Source organism: Echeneis naucrates, chromosome 9 (genome assembly GCF_900963305.1).
Source record: "Echeneis naucrates chromosome 9, fEcheNa1.1, whole genome shotgun sequence".
Taxonomy (NCBI): Eukaryota; Metazoa; Chordata; class Actinopteri; order Carangiformes; family Echeneidae; genus Echeneis; species Echeneis naucrates.
The window spans coordinates 1,765,633-1,788,205 of NC_042519.1; the positions used below are offsets into that span (position 1 = coordinate 1,765,633).

General features: G+C 38.1%; 2 protein-coding genes across 8 annotated transcripts in view; one reads left to right on the top strand and one right to left on the bottom strand.

The window, feature by feature from the left end:
• Positions 1 to 7,444, top strand: part of LOC115048679 (endophilin-B2) — a 30,226-nt gene extending 22,782 nt beyond the window's left edge. For 4 of the 5 annotated variants that reach the window (XM_029510358.1, XM_029510355.1, XM_029510357.1 and 1 more), the window contains 2 exons: positions 94 to 292; positions 4,636 to 7,444. In XM_029510358.1, the coding sequence (XP_029366218.1) occupies positions 94 to 292; positions 4,636 to 4,743 (307 nt within the window). In that variant the 3' untranslated portion in view covers positions 4,744 to 7,444. Of the gene's footprint in view, positions 1 to 93; positions 293 to 4,023 lie in introns of all 5 variants that reach the window. The other variant, XM_029510356.1, reaches the window with a different exon arrangement.
• Positions 7,445 to 13,473: 6,029 nt separating this feature from the next.
• Positions 13,474 to 21,707, bottom strand: LOC115049280 (lymphotoxin-alpha-like). Of its 3 annotated transcripts, XM_029511359.1 has the most exons (5): positions 20,633 to 21,707; positions 18,761 to 18,791; positions 18,620 to 18,673; positions 17,813 to 17,883; positions 17,177 to 17,779 (listed from the first exon to the last, which is right to left on the bottom strand). In XM_029511359.1, the coding sequence occupies exons 1-4, from the start codon at positions 20,828 to 20,830 to the stop codon at positions 17,846 to 17,848; spliced, it is 321 nt and encodes a 106-aa protein (XP_029367219.1). In that variant the 5' UTR covers positions 20,831 to 21,707; the 3' UTR covers positions 17,177 to 17,779; positions 17,813 to 17,845. The 3 variants fall into 3 exon arrangements, with proteins under 3 accessions (XP_029367217.1, XP_029367219.1, XP_029367218.1); XM_029511357.1 differs by lacking the exons at positions 17,177 to 17,779; positions 17,813 to 17,883 and adding an exon at positions 13,474 to 16,212 and having other exon boundaries at positions 20,633 to 21,695; XM_029511358.1 differs by having other exon boundaries at positions 17,177 to 17,883; positions 20,633 to 21,706.
• Positions 21,708 to 22,573: the final 866 nt, after the last annotated feature.

A 22,573-nucleotide genomic window follows, 5' to 3' on the forward strand; every position in this document is an offset into this window, starting at 1 on the left:
CAGAAAAAGTACCTCTCTCTTGCTGTGCATGTGTGCGTGCGTGCGTATATGCTGTATTTTCTGACACCATCACATATGTCTCTTTTACTTCAGGCTTCCCAATGCTTTTACTCTGAATACCACTCCGTCAAATGCTGTTACTGGTCCTGCAGCAGAAGGCATTGACACCGTGGAAACAGACACACTGACAATTGAGGAAGTTCAGGCACCAGCTACAGGAACCCGGAAGGCCAAAGTCCTGTATGATTACGATGCTGCTGATTCGAGTGAGCTCTCCCTTCTAGCTGATGAGGTGAGGTTTCCATTCTCTGAGTCAATGTGTCTGTCTGTTTCAGGGAAAAATTATTAATCATGAATGCATCTTGAGTTTTAGAAAAGTCTGTAAAAGAAACCACAGTGCATTGTGGGCTTATTTGAGAAACAGCTGTTAGCCCACTAGGTACTGATTGTGTTCTGTAAGTACAATGGAGGTATTTCTCTGGCGCACTTGAACTTAGCAAAGTATCGGGAATTTAGGGATGCATTAATTAATAATAATTATTCATTTATCGATGATCCCTGACATTAATCACTAATCATTAATTTATCTCAGGTTCCCTTTCATCTTCAAAAGCAGCTTGAAAATCTCTCTCTCCCATGTTTTTGTTGTCTTTGGTGCTGGGGCACACTGTTGATGTAAGAATCAGTATAATTTTTAACATTTATTCATTATTAATAGTGCTAAAAATACACCCACATAAAGTTTATTAGCTAGTGAAGTAATTCACTATCTACCTATTGCTGCTCATTAATAATAAAGTGAGGTCTTAGCCACTACATTTTAGCAAAAACTGCTTTCAGTCAGTCAATTCAAATGTTTGGTAACTTGACATGGGTGGACCTTGTAGCGCTAGTTTGTCTTATGATCATCATTTTGTTCCTTTTTCATGGGCAACAAAAGGTACATTTGGAAGAAAAATATGTGAACCTCTTGGCATTACCTGGATTTCTGCATATATTAGTCATAAAATGTCACAGCATGTCACATTTAAGTCATAGCAATAGACAATAAGTTTTATTAAACTAATACCACAACAAAACAAAACAATTATGTTTTTATGTTTTTACTGAACACAACATGTAAACATTCACAGTGCATGGTGAAGTATGGGAGCCTTTGGATATACTAACTCGTTAACCTTCCTTTGGCAGCAATAATCTCAACCAAATGATCATTGTGCAGGTCTTATCTGTAGTTGCAGATCAGACCTGCACAATGATCAGGAGGAAATTCTGACCATTCCTTCTTACAAAACTGTTTCAATTCAGTCATCTTTGCAGGATGGCCACTCCCATTGTAAGTAGCAACAGTGCTGAACCCTCTCCATTTATAAACAGTCTGTCTTAAACTTGGACTGATGAACATCAAGGCTTGTAGAGATGCTTGAGTAACAATCTCTAGCTTCATGCAAGTCAACAATTCCTAATCATTGGTCTTCTGGCAATGGCTCTTGAGAATGGCAAACTCAAAACTGGTATATATGTGTATATGGCAAGGCAGCTTTAACTAACACCTCCAATCTCATCACATTGATTGGAATCCAGGTTGGATGACTTGACTCTGATTAACTCTTGGAGAATTTATTAGCCTAGGGGTTTGCATGCTTTTACTGCCCTGCACTTGCATGTTGTGTCCAATATAAACATGAAAACATGTAGTTAGATTAAGAAGACTTTGTCTATTGTTGTGAATTAGATGAAGATCAAATCCCATTTTATGACCAATTTATGCAGAAATGCAGTTAATTCCAAAGGGTTTGCATACTTTTTCTTGCAACTGTAGGTGCTTCCACTACCCATGCAACTTATACTTGGAGTTGAACAGAATTTAAAGTACCGATTCTGAGCAATTGCCAGTGTTCAGCCAGAAATGCCCCCTGCCCCTCAACCCCAAACCCCACCGCCGAACCCCACCAAAATACAAACACAGGAATATATTATATTATTTATGTTATTTGAATACAGGCTGTATACATGACTCTCAGCGGCAAGTTGACGTGATAGTAGGGGCGCCCCAGCGCCCACTCCACTAACTTGACATGAAAATGAGCGTTACTAGTCTGGCAAACAAAAAGTGTTAGCCCTGGTTCAGAACTGGATTTAAATGTGTTAAAGCTCATGGTTTTTCTTGCTCAGTGCTCTTGGCTTTAAGGTTCCAGACCAAAAACCTGACTGTAATCAGTTGCCCACAATGAGACTAGTTATACTTTGTACAGTAATTTTCTAATGGAAATCTACTCAAGCAATGAACACCATTTTTCCAAAAGATATTTCCTCATTTGGTGTTTGCATAATGCGGGTGGTGAGAACGTGGGCTCATGCTTGCGTCCAATAAATTTTGATACATGTTAGTTAATTCCACTCTTTTAGTCTCTAGGTCCTGAGTCATCAGACTCAGTGCAACATTTGTCCTTTGTTAGAACCCCTTTGTGACGGAGGAGAACGGCGACTTCCTTCCTCAGTAGAATCAGGCTGTCATTCAGGCCATTATACTTGCGCAGATGTTTTTTACCAGATTTTGGTTCCCCCCTTTTTTTTTCTTTTTTTTTCACTTCATTCACATTTTCTTCGTTACTCCCAGCTAATAAAGACACAAGTGAAAGTGTGACAAAAGGTGAAAAGGTTGGACATCTGGTATATCTAGTTCTCAAAATGATGAAAGTGAAGATGATTTTCATCCAAACTTAAAAAATACTGCATGTATTTTTGATGCATGTCCCCCTTGAGGTAAATTTGGGTTTACAGTTATTTTATACAGAGCTTCTTTGAAAGGAATCAAAATAAATCTGAGGGGGTCATGTTGTAAGACTGGGATGAAAAAGGAAAGGAAAGTGTTCAGCTGAATGTTCCCTGCTCAATGAGCTGGTCAGAAAATCTAAAACTACTGAACCATTCAGAGAGATGTCGACAGGACTGCTCTATTCTCATCAGGTGATATGATCCAATCAGTTGATGTTTCTGTTGAGTCACTTCTCTCTTGGTCACCCTCCATTTGATGGTTTTTTTTTTTTTTTTTCAGGTCACTTACAGGTCACCACCCACTCAAAGGAAATGGAGTCAGAGATTTGTGGGGAAATTGTAATCTCTATTGTTGAAGGGGGTCAGAAAATATTTGGAAAGCAGGAAGAAGAACAGCTAATTTTAGGTTTGATCATTTAGGCCAAATTTACCTTCACTCAGCGCCTCAGTGCTGTGATCAATTATGACTTTGCTTAGCTAATCCTTAAAGTTTAGATGCAGCAGCAGTGGCAAGTAAATGAGCAAATGACACAAATTCATCTCTGATGAGCAGCAGTAAGTCTAACTAGTCAAAACAAATCAAATTTATTTATATAGCCTCAAATCACAACAGAGTTACAACAAGGCGTTTTATGCACTAGTAAGTATAAGCAGTAGCTGAAAGTTGCTAAAAGTTAGGGCTTTTAGCACAAGTAGCAATGGAAATTGCTATTTCTGCTTTGGAAAAAAGAAATTGGAAAAATAAGGTGAATTGATAATGTAGGGAAGTGATAGGGTTCAAGGGCCTTCTCGCTGTTCAGGCGTCACCATGACCTGTATTTACGCAGAACAGGTCAGAGCAACAAGTAGAAAACATCTGGCGTGTCGGGAAGAGAGAGTGCACCACATACACACACACACACACACACACAAACACACACACAGTGTTGCGTAACCAACATGCTCAAAGTTCAAGATCAGTCAAATTGAGAAATGTTTCCCCCCCTTCCATGGAAGCTGGGATTGCCTAAATAAAACAGGATGAACCCTATTCACCCAATACACACACACAGCCTGTCTTTAGTGTAAAAAGGCATGTCACGTTCTGTAATCTTGCATTTGTCTCTGACTAGATTGTTAGTAGGGCCGCTGTGAATAGAGATTTGTCATTTGACACCTGTGTCTCAACACAGGACAAGGGGAATATGCACAGTGTGAAGTTGTTTTGTCCCTCATGTCCTCTCTCTTCCTGTCCCCATCCTACAGACGCTGAATCATCTCTGCTACATGTTCCTGCTCAGTACCTGCTGCTGCAATAGCTACCATTATCATTACACATTACAACTCACTTCCCATTTTAACCTCTTCTGCTAATATTTACAAGTGCACAAGTCCCCCACCATCTCGCCCTCTCTCAACCCAACCAGTCAAGGCAAATTCCACTATCCAGTAATCTCCTCCACTTCTCAACACGCATACTTATAATGAAGTATTAGGTATATTGAAAATGTGTGCAGTAACATGGAGACATTGTTACAAGTAAAGCAACAACCTTACCAAGATGATGATATTTTTTTTCCACTTCGTTTTTTTATTTATTGGCCTGTGTCCCAAAGCTTCAAATGTCACCTATTTCATAGCTGAATGAAGTCAAGCTATGACAAACTGGGACTAGCTGTCTTCAGAAGGATTTCCAGCCAAAAAAGTGTCAATCGTGATATAAAGGCATCAAATCAATCAGAAATTTTGGATTTTGTGCAAACATAACAATTATAAATATATGTGATTACAGAGTGTTTATGTATGTCTGTGAAGAACTAGCTGATGTTTTTGTTTTAGCTATACACATAAACCAAAGTCCCTGTCTCTGTGTTGCAGTTGATCACAGTCTACACAGTTCCTGGGATGGACTCTGACTGGCTGATCGGAGAGAGAGGAAACCAGAAAGGAAAAGTGCCTGTCACATACTTGGAGTTGCTTAGCTAAAGTAGACAGACAGACATACACATAAATTCTTTGCATTTTGTGGGGAACTATCACTTACATTATGTGTTTCCTTGTCTTACTGCAGCCTGAAACATCACAATGAAATACCTAACCGAAATCTTTAACTGGATTAATTAACCTTTTAAACTTGTTTAAGTTTTCCAACCCTGTAATGATAATAAACAAAACACACACACACATACACAGGTATCACTAAAGCCATGAATATATCATTCACTTAGATTAATTCTGACACTAATCTATCATCTCTTTCCACTCATTTTCTTAAATATAATGTAACACAGTTACAGTGAGTGAGGGAACAACCCCATAGAGGATGGACAACTTCATCAACTTATCAGGATGATAGGGTTATTTTTTCCACTTTTATTTTTATTTATTGTTATTTATCCTTAATGTTCAAAGGTCAGTGGTTGGATCAAGTTAATCTGTAAGAAACTGGCACCCACTATCTTCAAAAGGGTTTCCAGCCGAAAAATTTGTGATTTGATTTTATTGCACATCTCCATGGAGATGTATTTCTTGCTTAAAAATAATGTATACAGCTATGCAGTACCTTCAGCAGTAATGATAATAAATACCTCTACTTTACCTAAGACGATACAACAGGCATGATGTGTAAAAATGAGTGGCGTCCACTAATTAGTCTTTCTGCACTGTTGAAAAGGCACAACTCAGATTTGCCAGCAGTGTGATAAATGACAAGTTATTTCTTCAGATTAAAAAAAAAAAACAAGGATTTGGGATTCAAAATTGTAATCAATCTTTATTTTAGATGTTTAGTGGAGTCAAGTAATACTGTATTTTGTCCCACAGGACAAGGGGAATATGCACAGTGTGAAGCCATCATGAGGTTGAGGACAATTCATATCTATGTGGCATAAACTCACTGATCACCGAACACACCATTCATTCAAATAGATTTTTCTTTTTAAAAATCAGTGAGTAAAAATTAAAAAAAAATGTCAGTTCTTCCTCTTTTTTTCTGATATGACCAGCATTACATTTCTTGTTTTGTGTATTCTTTCTTTAACTTACATTGAAGAACAATAACTACTGCAAATAAAGTTTCTCACTGATGTAAGGCTAAGGCTACAAACCAGAGAATCAATGTCAAGAGACTCCCCGTACAACACATATGGCATGCAAAACTTGAACACCCTCTAATAATGCGTGTGTGTTTGTGTGATTTTTGGTTTGCCCTTCAGTGGTTGTTAGAGTTGCAGTGTTCCATTTTGTCTGTTAATACTTCGAAGTGTATTCAGTCTGTGTGCTGCATGTGCTAAAGTTTCTGATGGACATGTACAGTTGTGGTCAGAAGTTTGCATACACTTATCAGGGTGTACATGTCATTAACTTTGGTTTATTTGAACTGTTCTTTTTTCAGCGTGGAATGATTGTACAATGTAGATCTTCATGTTGCTTATCAAGATTCACCTCAAAAAGACAGTTTTAGTAGCCATCAACAAGCTTCTGGCATAATTCTGGCTGGATATTTGACCACTCTTCTCAGTTGAATTGGTAGAGGTGATTTAAATTGCTTGCTTTCCTGGCATGAGCTTTTAAGTTTAGTTCCCAAATGTTCAATAGGGCTTAGGTTGGGGCTTTGTGACTGCCATACCAAAAGCTAAATATTTGCTTGCTTTATCCATTCCAAAACCAGTTTTGATGCGCTTTGTGGTCATTGTCCTGTTGGGACACCCAAATCTCCCAATCTAGCTGGTGATTTGAGGAGAATTTAAAGAATTTGGAAGTAGACCTTCTTCGTTATTCCTAATACATCCTTGTGTTTTCGAGAAAATCAAAATAAATGTAAACTTGTGCATCCAATTCTTGTTTTTTAAAATCATTGAAAGTCTACATTGTATAATCCTTCCACCCTGGAAAAAGAATGGCCCAAAATTAATGAGACATTCATGCTTATAAGTGTATGTAAACTTCTGACCACAACTGTATGTCTATATGATTTACCTACTTCTGTTAACGTGAGATCTGGAACACAAGAATGCTTGCACAAAACAATCTGTACATGCATGCATTCTGAGTTTTTGTGAAATGAGCAAAATGGTCAAAGAGCAACAATTAGCAGAAGAAAACTTGTGTACTTTATCAGGATGATGTTTTTTCCACTTAATTTATTGTTCTGTATCCCAAAGGTTCCATGGTCAGCCATTCTATGGTTGGATGAAGTCAGGCTGTAAGAAACTGGCATTCACTATCTTTAAAAGGGGTCTCCAGCCAAAAATATGATTGATTTGTTTTAATTTCTACAAGTGTAGCAACAACAGGTTCAAGAGTTGTGATATACAGAAATACTTAATTTCTGTTTAATTCTGTGTTTTGGTTTTTTGTTTTTTTTTGCCACTCGATTGATCTGTCTCTATTTCACAGATCACAGATGCTTTTGTTGTATATTCAGCTAAGTGAGACACATGAGAGCAGGTGGCAGAGTGTAATCCAATTATGTGTCCTGTTCTCTACTCTTGTGCTCATTTCACAAATTTTAGGGGATTTTCTTCAAAAATGTTTTGAATTAATTTTTTAATTAAATGCTGCTGTGTTTGTGTTATGCGTCATCTTTTGTTATAATAATTTTCGTCAAAACATGTATTGCCTGTTCCCTAACCATCCTGAATGAAGAAAATGTATAGAATTTAATAAAAAGCCTGATTTATTTGAATTCTGTGACTTCCATATGAATATTTTAAAGCAACCAAGTAAGAATTGCTCTGGTCAAAAGTAGACATATGACAGTACACTTCCTCTAAATGGCTGTAAAATGCAACTCCAAGTGGAAAAAAACTATCTTTCACTTCAAGAGCATCACGATTTCAGTTGCTCAACAATGTAGTGGTGGTTTTGAGTCATTGCCTCATTAAGGAATCAGTCAAAGGTCCCTTTTAGAATGTCTTAGTTGTCAAATACCACAAGCATCTTGGTTTCCTTGTCCACCATAAGCATTGAAACAGTTTTTAGACAAGCTACCAGTATGGATGCAGAATTCACCTTTTGGTTTCAAATATCTCTAGTTTCCATGAAGCATTGAGCAGAGATTCTAATGTTGAGAATTAATCCTAATCTAAGTTGTGAGATCATTTCAGACTAGTATTAATGTGAAAAGGTCACTGTGACATAGTCTGCAAAAACATCTGGCCATGTACATGTCTCTAGAGATTATGATCACATTTCCTGTAGGATAATTAGTTAATGGGGAAAGCAAACGCAAGAATCTAATTCATTCTTGAAATGCATTACCCTGTATCATAAATTTGACAGGTCATTCAGATCACAGCAAAAAAAGAAGGCCCAGAATAACTATGTATTTGTGATAACGCAGAATAAAACATGACAAGCCTTGATCTATAATCAAGCACTGCTCAAGCATTCTAGCCACCTTCTTCTGGTCATACTGCAAATTCCACAATACATGTGCTTAGAAACACCCACACAGTTAACCTTGTGCTTATCGTAGTGCTTGTGCAATTAAAAGCAAGACCTTTAGTCTTTAGTCCATAACATAATCAAGTAAGGTTTACTGTGGCTTCAAGGAACAAGTAGTTCTTGACTGGTTCCATACTTAGCCCTGATCAAAGTCAGTGTCAGACAGATGCATGGAATGACATGAATGAAGAAAATATATTGAAAGGATATCTAGTAGTATCTAGAAGTATCTAACCCTGTCTTACAGAGTAAGAAGCCAAAGCAAATACACGAACAAATGAAAAATAAGCCTGGAGCACAGCAGAGAGAAGTAAGGTTTATCTTGTGATATAATACGAGCACTTCCATATCACACTCTGACAGGCCTGAAATGCTGTGGCTGTAACAAGCATCTGGTGCCGACAGGGTGAGGAAGCATGAGTGAACAAAGATGTTTGTGAGTAATATGGATTCCAGACCCAAGAGTCAGTGAAGGGCAACTCATGTGTGGTTACAGCAGTGACAGCAATGCAAGAGCTTGAAATGTAGTATGATAAAAGTGATAAAAATAATCAGTTGCTTGGACTGAGACATTCCTGGTGTGCCCTGGATCTGGTTTAGGGCCATGAAACAGTATAAAAATCCTCCCAGACAGACTAAGAAACATTTACTAAACAATTACCTTAGGTGACAAACTCTCTGACTCATTAGTGGCACACAATTCAATCTCTGTCCAGCAGCTTCAGACCTTCTCCACTTCCAGGCCAGCTGGGAGAACTAAATGGTCTGCCCCATGGCATAGCCTAACCCTGTGGTTTTGGCCATTGACGTCTGAGAACAACCTCAGATTTCCCCTCTCTGCCAATGGCAAGCTCCAGAGCATGAGTGTTTCTGTATCATTCAGCAGGGATTTTCCTTGTGTCGGCACCTTGACTTTATTTTTTGACTTTATTGCTGCCATGCGGTATGGCCAGTAAATCAAGTTTTGTCTTGTCTGTGCAGATTCCAGGTTTGAATGTGTCTAGTGTACCAACTGAGAGCGCATAGCTGGCATTGTGCCTCTGTCAGGCCTACTCACAAGCATGGTGCTTCACCAAAAGTCCTACTCCCATTGTATGAAGTGCAAAAAAAATAATATTCCATATTCAAAAGTGGCCATGTCAGGAAGCTATATTAACCTATATATAAATATGATTTATCCTTCCCTTGCTTTTTCATTCATTTATATGCTTATCCATTTCCGAGTCACGGGGGGTGCTGGAGCCAATCCTAGCTGGCATTGGGTGACATTGGACAGGTTGCCAGTCCATCGCAGGGCCAACAAGCAGAGACAGATAGCCACTCACACTACACACACCTACAGACAATTTAGAGTCACCAGTTAGCCCAAATATGCATGTCTTTGGGGGGAAACCGGAGTACCAGGAGGAGACCCACGCAGGCAAGAGGAGAACATGCAAACTCCACACAGAACCCACACAGGTCCAAGACCCGCTACTTTCTTGTTGTGAGGCAAGACCGCAAACCACTGTGCTGCCGTGCTGCCCCCTTTGCTTTTTATCTAATTATTTTAATGCCTTCTACTTCTACTTTTTTCCTTTGATATGATTTTAACATTTTAATTCTTTATGTGACTGGGGAAAGAGTATTTGTTGTCTATGTTCCAAATAGAGTCAGTTAAACAAAACAACCTGTAGTCAGATTCTTTTTGAATCATGGTTGTCTATTTCTCAAGCATGCCCTTTCAGCTCTCAATGTCTTCAACTGCAGTTGAAGAAAAGTTGTTAGGGAAGGTCATGGGAATATCATCACCAAATTCTGAATGAATCTTATAAAAATGTGTCTACTATTAGACAATTACTTGTGTGCGTATGTATATTCTCAAAAGTCCCACTGTTTCCTGTAAAACACACAATGACTCACTCACACGTGACTAGAGTTGCCAAACTTCCTGAAGGCGAAATAAGGGACAATAGTTTTGTGTCTTAAACCCACATGACTGAATTATTACACTTAATGTGTATCTGAATATGTGGAGGGCAGACCGTAGCAACAGCTGATTGCTCTGTATTGGTCAAAGTGAACCAAAGAATTTTCATTGCTATACTAGTGCTGTTTCACTGGTCAATAAGAAGCTCATTCCAGACAGGCAGTGGTGGTGAGAGCCACAATTTCATTGTAATAAAAGTCCAACATGGATTTTTAAAATACAAAACAAAGTGCATCCCTTATCAGTTCAATAAGGAATGCATCTTTCCAAATACAGGACGATTCTGTATATTAAGGAATGATTGGCAATCATGCGTGAATCTATGCGTGATATGTTCCTTCATCACTGTGAACACACTCATATTCACAACCCTCAGGGAATTCTTTCTGTTAGTCATTTTGATATATATATATATATATATATATATATATATACATTTTTTTTTTTTTGGATTATTGTTGGATAGTTTTTAAAACGATTCAAAAAAAAGAAGAAGTGGGTGGCTGGTGTCGCCACACTCTGAGACTGCACTTCAAAGAGTGACAAATGACATACAGGTTTTAGCACAGTTAATTACACTCATCAGCTGATTGCAACACTGCAACAAAGGGTTGGTCTATCTGAGACATCCTTTATCATCACTTCCTATCTAAACTCAAATGTTTATGTATCATTGCAACAGGGTTACATTTTGAGACCAGTACTTTGTTTTTTTAATTCCCTCTTGGTGAAATAATTTGCTGGATTATTACCTTTTTGCTGTTGAGAAACAAATATATATCCCAGAAATGCTTTTAAAAAAGCAAACTGGCTTGTTCATCATAAAAAAGGAAAAAGTGAGAATCTTTTGTGGTTGGGAACTCTCTGCAGCATGAATAACCAAGTACCCACATGATTTCCAAAACCACACAAAGGAAGTTTCTCACTAACAAAGCCAGATCAACAGTGTTCTGAGTTTCAAAATCAAAGCTGTTGGCTTTAATAGCAATAGCAAAGAAAACTGTAAACAGAATTTTATACAATACTTACAAATATAAATATATTTTCATACACTAAAAACATAATAAGATGTACCCTGAAATCCAGGGGAAACTTAGCTGCGCCATTCCCACTCAGTGCAATCAATGTGGAGATAGCCTTTGTATTGATGGTGAAGTCATTTCCCATGTCTTCATCATTGGCTACAACACATCTAAAAACCTGGGGACAAGTATAAAGCAAAAAGCGCAACATTGTTAGTCTGATGAGATTCCGGTTTGGTAGTGTATCTCAAGCATTGTGCAAGGAATTGTCAGTTTAGGGTAATATTACTGAAAAATACAGTGCAACTATTGTGTTAATTTGTTCCCTCGTGAGCCATTTTTATGAATTGCTGCTCTTTTCTAGGTGGTTAGCACTGTGGCATCACAGCGAGAAAGTTCTGGGTTTGAAGCTTACATGGGTTAGCTCAACCAGTGTGTTAGATGTCTTGGTCAGGCTGGGTAGTGGTGGTTGCTGGTTTAGCAGTTAATTTCTGTCTGTTCTGTTAGCATTGGCTTGGTGTCATGCTCTGAGTATAATGAATTGCTGTTCTGATGAATATAAAAACATTGACGTACTTTATTGTAAATAGCTCTGAAGCTGTAGGGGTGAGCTGATATATTTTTTAAACACTTTCTTCAGAGGGAGCCAGGTTTAGTCCATGGCTTTTGCTTCCATGATTTTTGGAAAGGGTTAATTAGCTTTTTCTTTTGTTGATGTTTCTGGTCTTGTCTCACGTAAAGTTGTTCCTTCTACCACTCGTTTTATTTTTGGGCAATAACAATTTCCATTACAAATTACATTGTAATTTTAGGATTAAGGACTTTCATTTAAAGGATCAGGCTTAATTGGAAACCTCCTCGTATTTTATGTGTGCTTCTATTTGCTTTTCACCAGTGGGTGAGAGAATTCAAGCTTGTAAGGTACCCAAAAGTACATCTTTGCTTATAACTGTTAAACTGATTACAGACAAACATAGAAGAAGCAGAGGCTCTACTGTGAGAACCAAAATATTAAGGCATCAAAACAATATCTCCCACATTGTTAAAGTCAACTGAACTACATAGTGACAGCTAGTCAGACATGTTTAGGTATTTCATACAGATTCTAAAAGATATAGACACCCCTGCTCTCACAGACTTCATTAGTTTTTTCTCCCATCAGAAACCACAGCTGTGGTTAAATAGATGGTGCAGAGCCACAAGTTAATCTGAAACAGCATTTATTCCTTAGACTGCACCATTGCAGGGGAGTGAGCGATTTATTACCCATCCCCAGGCAGCAGGGCAGCATAGTGGTTAGTGCTCTTGCCACACAACAAGATCGCAAGTTTTGTTCCCAGGCCTGGGGCCTTTCTGTGCAGTTTAAATTTTCTCCCCATGCTTGTGTGGGTTTCCTCCAGGTAATCTGATATCCTACCACAGTCTATGCATGCATATTTAGGTTAACTTGTGACTCTAAATTTCCTGTAGGTCTGAGTGTGAGTGTGAATGGTTGTTTGCCTCTGTCTGTCTGTGTTTTGGCCCTGTGATGGACTTTGCCCTCACCCAGTGTGACCTGAAATTGGCTCCGGCACCCCCCTGACCCAGAAACCGATAAGCGGTAGAAGATGAAAGAATACCCATATCCATTATCCTGCACAACACTTGCTGCAGTTTTTAAAATATAAATAATATTTTTATATGAATAATAACCTTATTATTAAATATATTAATTAATTCTTAGAATAATGTTACTACTCTTTTTCTTATTAGACTTCTATCTTTATACTATGTAGACCTTTAACATTTAATTCAGAACTTTTATTGAGCCCAATATACATATGTTTGTGTGTGTGTGTTTTTATTACACTTCTGTGTTTTATATGCAAGAAAACAGCACCAAATTTTGGCTGGCACTGTATATATAAATATATACAACAGCAATTCCAGCAATAAGCTTTATCCACATATATGTTTTATTTAAATGAAAAAAAGAAAAAAAGCCAAATTCAACACACTAATTCAGCATTTTTCATGCATCACATGTGCAGAAGAAAAGTCAGACATGTACTGTAACCAGCTCTTTGTTAGTCAGTGTTCCAGAAATCCAATTTTCTATTTATTTTTTACAAAAAAGAGTATAATCACAATTATACTGAGTCTCAACAATTCTGTCAGGGTTTCATCCATATGTACCTTAACATTGAAGAAGTCCGCTTCCTTCAAGCATCTTTTCAGTCTGTGTCTGAGGCTAGTCTTGTGCAGTCTTATGAGTGGTACCTTCCTGAGAATGCTCTCTGCGTTTAAGTCATTTTCTCAGCTTGTCAACTTTTTTTTTTTTTTGCCACTTATCAAGTTTGTCTTTCAATGCTTTAGTCTCTCTGAATTATCTTTTTCTAGTTTTAGCTCTCTTCCTCAAACCAGCAAGCAGCTGAGGCAGAGTATGTAATTCTTTCTGGCCATCCTCTGCTTTTCTTTCCTTCGTTTGATTCTTTCTGTGCCTGTTTCCAATACTTTGTCTTTCGCCTCTTTTCTCTCCCTTCCAAATTGTTAATCTTTTTAATTGTCCCCTCATTCACCCTGTTTCTCAATCTCTCCCTTTCCTTTGACAGGAACTCCTCCGTCAACTGGCTATTAATTTTTTCTCTGTTTCTTTCAATATCCTCTGTTCCTTCTCCATTTCCTTCCTCAACAGACAACTTCTGTCTAGCCATTCTAACCTGAAATGCATACCATTCTGCAATCAGGCCTTTATTATGGATAAGCATGCAACACTTCATTACATATCAGGCTGAGCGGCAGATTTTTGAAAATATTCAAGCACTGTATGTCATAACTAGTTTTAATTAGACACATGAAACTGCAATAGCAATAAAAATGCATAGGAAGTGATATTATTTGTATAAACAATATTAAAATGCTAAAAATAAACACTAAAAGGGCATTCATCACCACCATCAGACACAAATTCTGATGGTGTTGACAAAAAAGCACATTTCTCCTATCACACAGCATTCTCACAGGAGCCATCTTGTTCATCATTTGGTCATGGTCCAGCCAATCGATATAAATAAATGCTAGATTACAGAAAATTCAAATGTTGCCTTTTAGTCATTTTGGAGTTGATATACTATGGTTGTGAAGTGTGCATATTAGTAAATAGAATAGAAAATAGAATACAAAGTATTATTATGAACTTAACAGAGCTAAAATGTTCTCATGTCACCAGGGAGACCAAAGAGGAAGGAAAGGGGACCTTTGAGTTATAGCTGCCCTAAATTATTTCCGATTTTGTCCCCAATTTAAAAAAGTCTGATGGTGTTGACAAAAACTCCGGACACAGTTTCAATTGAACAGAAAGTGCATTAAAAACATTTCAAAGTTTTTATTTTTTTAATGTTTGTGACATAAATACTACTTATTTTAAAAGTTCAATTTTATATTACTTTTAACACTTATTAAATTATTGGAGTGTAATGAGACCTGCTCCCGGACATGGGTTTCTGTAGGCGCTGGTCACATATTATATCATTTAGAATAAAAACAAAACCATCAAAACACACTTTGTGGTACTACCCTTGTCCTGTTTATGATTTTGTTTACATTTTTTTAAAATATATTATGCACATTTTAAGTTAATAAACTGTGATTTATGTCACAGACATGTTTTGTCCCAGCTCTCAAGAATCACTGACATATACTGTATTGCATATTGGCAATATTGCCAATATGCTGGCAAAAATCTATCCAACTTTGAGCTTCTCCCTCACATCTGCTTTCCCACATTCATCCAAATATTTATCATCACATCTGGTCAATGACCCATCTGTCCATATCCCTCTGCTCTGTAAATATTAATGCACTTTTGCCATTAAGCCTTTGGATTCACGTTAACTGTGTTTGAACAGTTTTACAGTTTAAAGTCTTATTTAATTTTCTCTGTTTCTTACAAGAGCTATCCCCTTACCAAGTAGATAGTTTTTCATCTCAGAAGTTTGTTTTCTTTGTGTTAACAAGGTGGTTATTACACATGTACACTGGCAGATACTTAAAATGGGAACTGGTTACAAACACACAAAACCACCAAATTTTGCACTCAACAGAATCAAATTTGCAGCTGCTAACACTAAGGGTATGTGCAATTACATGGATGTCATCATTGGACACAGGGCAACAATGGTTTCATCACTGCATTTTGAGTTATTTTTCCCCTAGATTCCCTCCTAAAAAGTCAAGGCATTAGTCTTTAGAGGTGGGGGAAACTCAAGTAAGGTGGAAGACACAAACAAGACATTGGTCTTAGCAGAATTAATGTGACAGTGGGAATTGGCAACAGGGAATAAAAAGACTGCTACATCTATAGCCACTTTCAAAATCACATTCAGTTGCAGAATTATAGTATTTTGACAAAAAAAGAAAACAGAACTGATCCTCAAGTATTGGACAGTTCAATTTTTTTGAGTAACAAAGACTTTTTCTAAGAAGATTCAGTTCCAAGATTTTTACAAAATGTGTTATAAACACTTGAGTGAGATTAAATGAGCCTGCAGTATATCAGATACCTGTGACATCTTAAACCCATGCTGAATTCCCCCTTCAGTTATCATGGGTTGGATTCTGATTATTGAGACAGTTCGGCACCAAAGAAAACTTGGGATTCTCTCTGAACAATGAGTTCAGTATATGTTGATGTCACGTGCAATGTGCTATTAGTCTCAAGGAAAAATGAGCCAGCAGTATACAGGGTTTTAGTCCACGTCTTCAGTTCACAACTTACTGTGTCAACTGCTTCCAGCAGAGTTATACTGCCAGGGTAACTGTTTGCCTTATAACCCACAGAGATTAAGAGATTCAGCTCGTCATCCACGCACTCCTTGCCTCCATGGTTATAGGTGATCTGGAGGAAGACTCTGTAGAAGCCTTCCCTCGGCACCACAAGCTCTCCTTGGGAGTAGATAAAACCTCCACGACAGTGTGCATTTCCTTCTTCACTTTCCCAATGAAGGTATTTCCCAGCAGTGTTATTGCCGTTTGGAGCTGAGGAGGAGAGCAGAAAAAAAAAAAAAAACAAGGTTATGAATGTTCTAAGTGTAGCCTGCTGCCAAGCCCAAAGCCATTCTGTTGCTCCTATCTGTAGTCTGTTGGATGAACTATTAAAATCTACTAAAAATGTAAAATTTTTTCTCAATTTTTAAAAACTTTATGGACATATTTTGCTTTGTTTTTCCTTTCACGGTTGGCGTGAGAGAAGCCCTTGAGCAGACCATCACATCCCCTCTGAACTTCACTGTTGCAGAGTTTCCTAACCCTTAATAAAAAATGTATTTAATAAGGTCAGAGTCAAACTTCCTGTTTCCAAGTGCTTATAGTGTATAGAGTTTGAAAACAAGTATATCTCACAATGCTCACTGTAGTGCTTCACAGCTTCTCTAGTTTCCTTCAGGCAATTGTTATATATTATCATTGTGGTTAACAATATTGTTATATCACTATTGTTGCTGTATGACTACAATCTGAATAGTCAAAATAATAGATTCATTAACAATCAGAATAAACACATCTGGAAAATGTATAGATGGCATAGGTATAGATGGTATAGAAGAGCAAGATACGACAGTTTACTGTTGAACTATCGTAGGTGTTAGTTATTTCAACGATGTATCATACAATGGCAGTTGTACTGGGAACATTAAAGGGGTAAGAAAAAAATACTTAAACGAGAGACACAAAAAAAGAACTAATTCCAGCTTATCGAAATCTATCATTTAACAGCAGTAATGCTAAAGACAACAGACGTGCAGCAGAATGGGATCAGGACTACAGCTAATAGTACAGCAATTACAGAATAAGCAGTAGACAAAATGCAACAGGACTTAATTATCAGGATAATAATACAGGTTAATGAGCCAGTTGTTGTCTCTCATGCATTGTTCAACAAATCATAAGATTTAATTAATCCTCTGTTTACTTCTCTCTGAGTGACACGGGTTCATATAAAAAGGTTTCTCCTGTAGGTCCAGTCTATCCCTGTCTCTGTTTAAGACATGGCCTTATGGAGAAAAGCAAAAAATAAATAAATAAATAAAATCATGAATCCAGAGATGTTCACAAGGCTTGTTTTGCAAGTCCAAGTCAAGTCTCAAGTCTTTCTGGGGCATGAATTGGTCAAGTCTCAAGTCTTTGGTCACATGTCCAAGTCTCAAGTCTCTAAAAAAATAATAATATCACATTTCTTCTGGTTGTAATAAGCGTTCTATCATCTGCTCCTATTTGGTCTGTTAAAGAATACTGCACAGCTATATCCAAGAAATTCAAAGCATTTACTGTATTATTATCATCACTACTTTATCTATGAGCATACAGTATCGGTAACATTACAGAAGCAGCAGCAGGTGTGCCGGTCGCCATAGTTACCGTTATCTGAAGTACGAGTGCGAGAGGCGCGCCCGATGCCGAATATGATTTATTACCATGACAAAAGGGACGTAGTGACTTTAAGCTCGTCAAACATTTCAAAGTTTCCTCAATGTTAATACGCCAAAAAAGAAAACATAATGATTGTTCACAAGTCCCAAAACACGAGTCCGAGTGGAGACTGAAGTCTTTTCAGTACGAGTCCATGTCAAGTCTGAAGTCTCTGAAGTGTGTGACTTAGGTGTGTGCGACAAACTCAAATCCCCATCTCTTGATGAATCACAGTGTACATTGCTGAAAATCAAATGAAAGATGAGTCAAAACTCTTACTGGAGCATGTTGTTTACATATTCTGCAACAGACCAATTTATGGATCATTACACTGCATGTTGTCCGTATACATTTTCATTTATCCAGGCCATATTCATATCCGGCCAACAACTGAATCGAAAGCAACTGGTCTTAGGACTTAGGTTTGTCAATGACGTTTCGCCTCCTTATCCCAGAGGCTTCGTCAGTTTGGAACACATCGGTCTGACGAAACCTCACTAGTCTGACAAACAATGGAGTTGAACCCAGGTATTTAACCTCTGTGGGAGTGTCCACACAGCTCCTGGTGAACAATAGCTCATTAGTGCTGACCACTGATTGTCACCACTGATTGTTAGGAGCCATGTGAGCCCACTGGTGAACAACAGTCGTGGTCGTTGGAGTCGCATGAGCTTTGTGAACACCCCCACAGAGGTTAATTACCTGGGTCCAACTCCACTGTTTTGTCAGACTGGTGAGGACTACTCAGACTGATGTGTTACAAACTGATGAAGCCCCTTGGGTAAGAGGCGAAATGTCTTTGACAAACCTAAGTCCAGTTGCTTTCAATTCAATTTCTGGCGGTATACACTCCATGTTGTAATTGTTATATACGCATATAAACGCACCAATTTTCAAGTCTATTTTTATCCTGTGGAACAAAACATTTGTGTCTTTCTAGGAAAGAACAGTGAAGTTTTTTAATGCTCAAAGGTTTTACCTGTTAGCAAGGAGCTTGGATTCTCTGCAGGTCGCTGCTGTTTGTCGTCGTTGCCTATGAGAGAGATTAAAAAATTAATATTTAAGACAGGCTTTTCTCTTTGCTAACCAGAATCAAGACATGACTGAACAAGACATTTACCTTGTGAATTTTTGCTGGGCTGATTCATGAGCTGAAAGTAAACAAACACAGCCTTAGCAACATTTCTTAAAAGGTACTTAAGATAACAGGCTAAAAAACAAAGCATTCAGACATGCACCATTTTTACATCACATTATGATTCATGTTTTCTCTCATTGGTCTTCACTTAATTTCCTTTTATGAAGTGAAACTACAATTTCAAAAATACATTGCAAAAGAAAAATGTTAAGACCCTTTATTATGATTCCTGAAATTTAAAAGTCAGGTTTTAACTGTCAGGATCATCCATGAGATGTTTCTACATCTTGACTGAGGTCTATCATAAACTCTGATCAGACCTGATGCAGACAGACAAATGCCAGTTTCTGTGAGGCTTTGCAGATGGTAGTGCAGATAACAGCAGAAATCATGAAGAGGAAGGAGCTGCTGTTGAGTTTGAGACAGAATAGTGTCAAAGATAATTGCATGTGAGGTCATGACACGTCAAAGAACCTTGGTGATGGAAGACCAAGAACCTGATGGTGATAGCCTGAGAGCTACAGTGCTCAGCATAAATGAGTACACCCTATTTGAATATTTGATCCCCTTTAATCAATTTCTCAGTGAGTGAGAACAACTCACTGCAATGCAGTTTTATGAAGCATTATTTTCTAAACATTAAGGTGTGTTCTTTACATTTTATAACTTGAATAGAATTACAATACATTTTACACAAATGAGGGGTTACAAAAATGATTACATCCTACAACAAATTCTACAAAGCTAATAATTTGTATGGCCTCCTTGATTTTAACAAACAGAACCAACTCTTCTCTGAATTAAGTTACACCTATCTTGCTCCATTAGTGCAGAATGAACTCCTCCAGATGGCAGGTGCTGAATTGAGAATGACACCCAAGCTGTCTTTTTAGAATGCTCCACAAGTTCATTTTTGGCTGATATTTGGTGACATGCTTAGCCAGTAAATCACTTTCATTATGTTTCATTATTGTTATGAACATGCTGGAAGTATTCCCAGTGGCACGAAGTGATGGATCTTTTTTGGATGAATACTATTTAACACTACAGATGTAAATTAATGATACTGCCAATGAAATGCTTCTTCTGCGGCATCTCATGCAAATACAAACATTGTCGCCAACATCCTTTATTCTACCTATTATCTCTTTTCCTCCTCGCCGTAGTGAGGTCATAGCCTTTGGAATAAATAAGTGCCAAAAAAATGTATCTTTCACTCATTTCGCCAAAGTGTAGAGTCTCAACAGTCATCAGCTTTGTCAACAGCAAAGACAACGTTTCTGAGGTAATGATCTGCAGTATATTGTGGGATATTAAGCAAATAGAAATACATGCTGGGATGGTAGCATGGGGGAGTGTGGTGCTGATAGATCTGATGACTAACACAAGGGCAGCACCAGAAGGAAAACCTGCCACAAATTCTTAACATTAGCAGACATCTTATTAGCAACGAGCCAACACCCCTAGTCGCTATTCTAAAATGTGCTTAACACAATTAAGAAGACACCGTGGCTGGATAAACAAGTTTTCCCTGCTTCCCCCATCCTCCCCCATGAAACGCCGCAGATTTGTTCCCAAACAACACGCCTCCAGGTAGACACCTTCTTCGCTTTAACACATGGCGAACACACTCTTTCACAAACGGATCCAACTGTTAGCTAACGTTAGCAAACTCAGCAGTGGAAATAAACCTCGACATGCGCTATAAACTGAAACACTTCACCCAGCAGCACCTGGGGCGAGCTATCCACAAGTTGCGCAGTTGCATAGAGTGAACATGCCACTATGCGCTGTACTAACTTTGAATTGTGATCCATTTGTTCCTCCAAGCTGTAAAAAGCAGATGTGTTTTACCTGGCTGTCCGGTGACTCGTAGCTTCGCCCTCCCAGTCCAGCCAGCAAAGCCACAGCTGTTGAGATGAAGAGCAGGGTCGCCACGGCTGTTAAGAGAAGTGTGCGCTGAGTTCGCGTGTTGTTATGGCGGAAAAGTTGAAATGAAGTGTTCTGCAGATAGAGTGTTGCCTCCACTTCTGAGTAGCCGTCTTCCTCCATGCCACTGATTTTCTTATTCAAGGGTCAGCCACTCCATTTATCGGCGTTGGTACCGCCCAGGTGGAAAACCGCAAGTCTGGCGAGGAGTCTTGATTTAACCGAGTTTCACCGGATTTCTGGACTCAAACACAAGCTTCCTTCTCTGTGAGTTTTGTTCAAAATTCAGCAAATAACTTCGTTTGGCCTGCAACAACTGTTAAACTGCACGTCGAATCAGTTTCCACTGTCCCATAAGAGATCATGGTTTGACAGAGCACACCCTTTCAGATCTGAGCCTCGGTGAAGGAGAGCCACAGATCAGCCCAGGATGACATCGAACTGCCAAAGAGCCGTTTCCTGGAGTCACGCTGTAGTGTCCGCAGACTCCAAAGCGGTTAATGAGATTCAATCATTCAAATCACAACGACCCGAGAACTGCAAAGACTCACTGTCATTTAGACCTCTCTTTGTTGTTCAGAGCATTTTCACACACGGCGCTTGCATGTAATGTTCTCCAACGATCGCTGAATAAAGAAGTGTCACCCGGTTTACTTGTCTTTATTTATTTTAGTCACTCATTCGGACTTTGGGACAGCAACCATGAGAGGAGCATAGCAAGTGCGGTTGCAACACTAACTTAACTTGAAAACACGATGGCAGCCATGGCTTTCTCACGACAGATAATTCTCAAGAAAAATATACATTATTAAGATCAAATTACATTAGTCGCAAAAAAAAAAAAACAAAACCAAAAACTAAAACCATTACCTACGCAGTTAGTATCGCTGCTTCCTGTTTAAAAAAGTATTTATCACCAAACAAGACAGTCCATAGTAAATATGAAGTCAAATAGCATCCTCTTAATATCTGTTGCAACCGCACTTGCCATGCTTCTCTCATGGTTGCTGTCCAAATGTTTAGATTACATAGGCTGTTCTGCTTTGCTCGAGCAGCTCCTCAAGGTCATGATTACGTAAGCTGTTCTGCTTTACTGTTACACTACCAGATTATGATTCAAACATTTTATATGAATTCCTCACATATCTGATAAAAGTGTACACATTCTGTTGAATCAATCTCAATGACGGACGTTTAGAATATGAGGTATAAAATGTCACGATAAAATCATTTTAATAAAACAGCAACAACAACAAAAAAGCCACACCTGTGAATAACCAGCATTGTCAGTAGCCAGAAAGTTTGGAGTACTTTCCACTGGCTATTTTTGTAACTACACAAAATAGAGGTTAAAGCAGGAGCTCAAATAACTGTTGACTTTTTTTTTTTTTTTTTACATTCACCTGTTGAGATGAAAAGTCACCTGTGATCATTTTACATTTTAATTGTGTGAATGGACAAGCATCAAACACTAGGGTTTGAAAATTAAATCTACACAGGTTGCATAAATCAATGATGATTAAGATAATACAGGGTCATGCTTTATTAGTTATTCACTGGGGGTATTTGTACATTACAGCATCAGACATATAAGAGGGAGAATATAAGAGCACAAGAATAACTAGATTAGATGAGGTAGTAAAAATAAATATATATAAAACAAACATTTTGCAGAGAGATATGAAGAATGAATTGGCAGGCAACTTGCACAGCTCAGCTGTTATTGCAAATAAGATATGATAACCTGAGGTGTCGTTGTCATTGATATATTTCTAAAGAAAAAATCACTTATCTTTCATAGGTTTTTCTTTCAACCCAATAAATTCAAATGGTAATATCTGCTTTGTGAAGGCTCATTCAAGATCT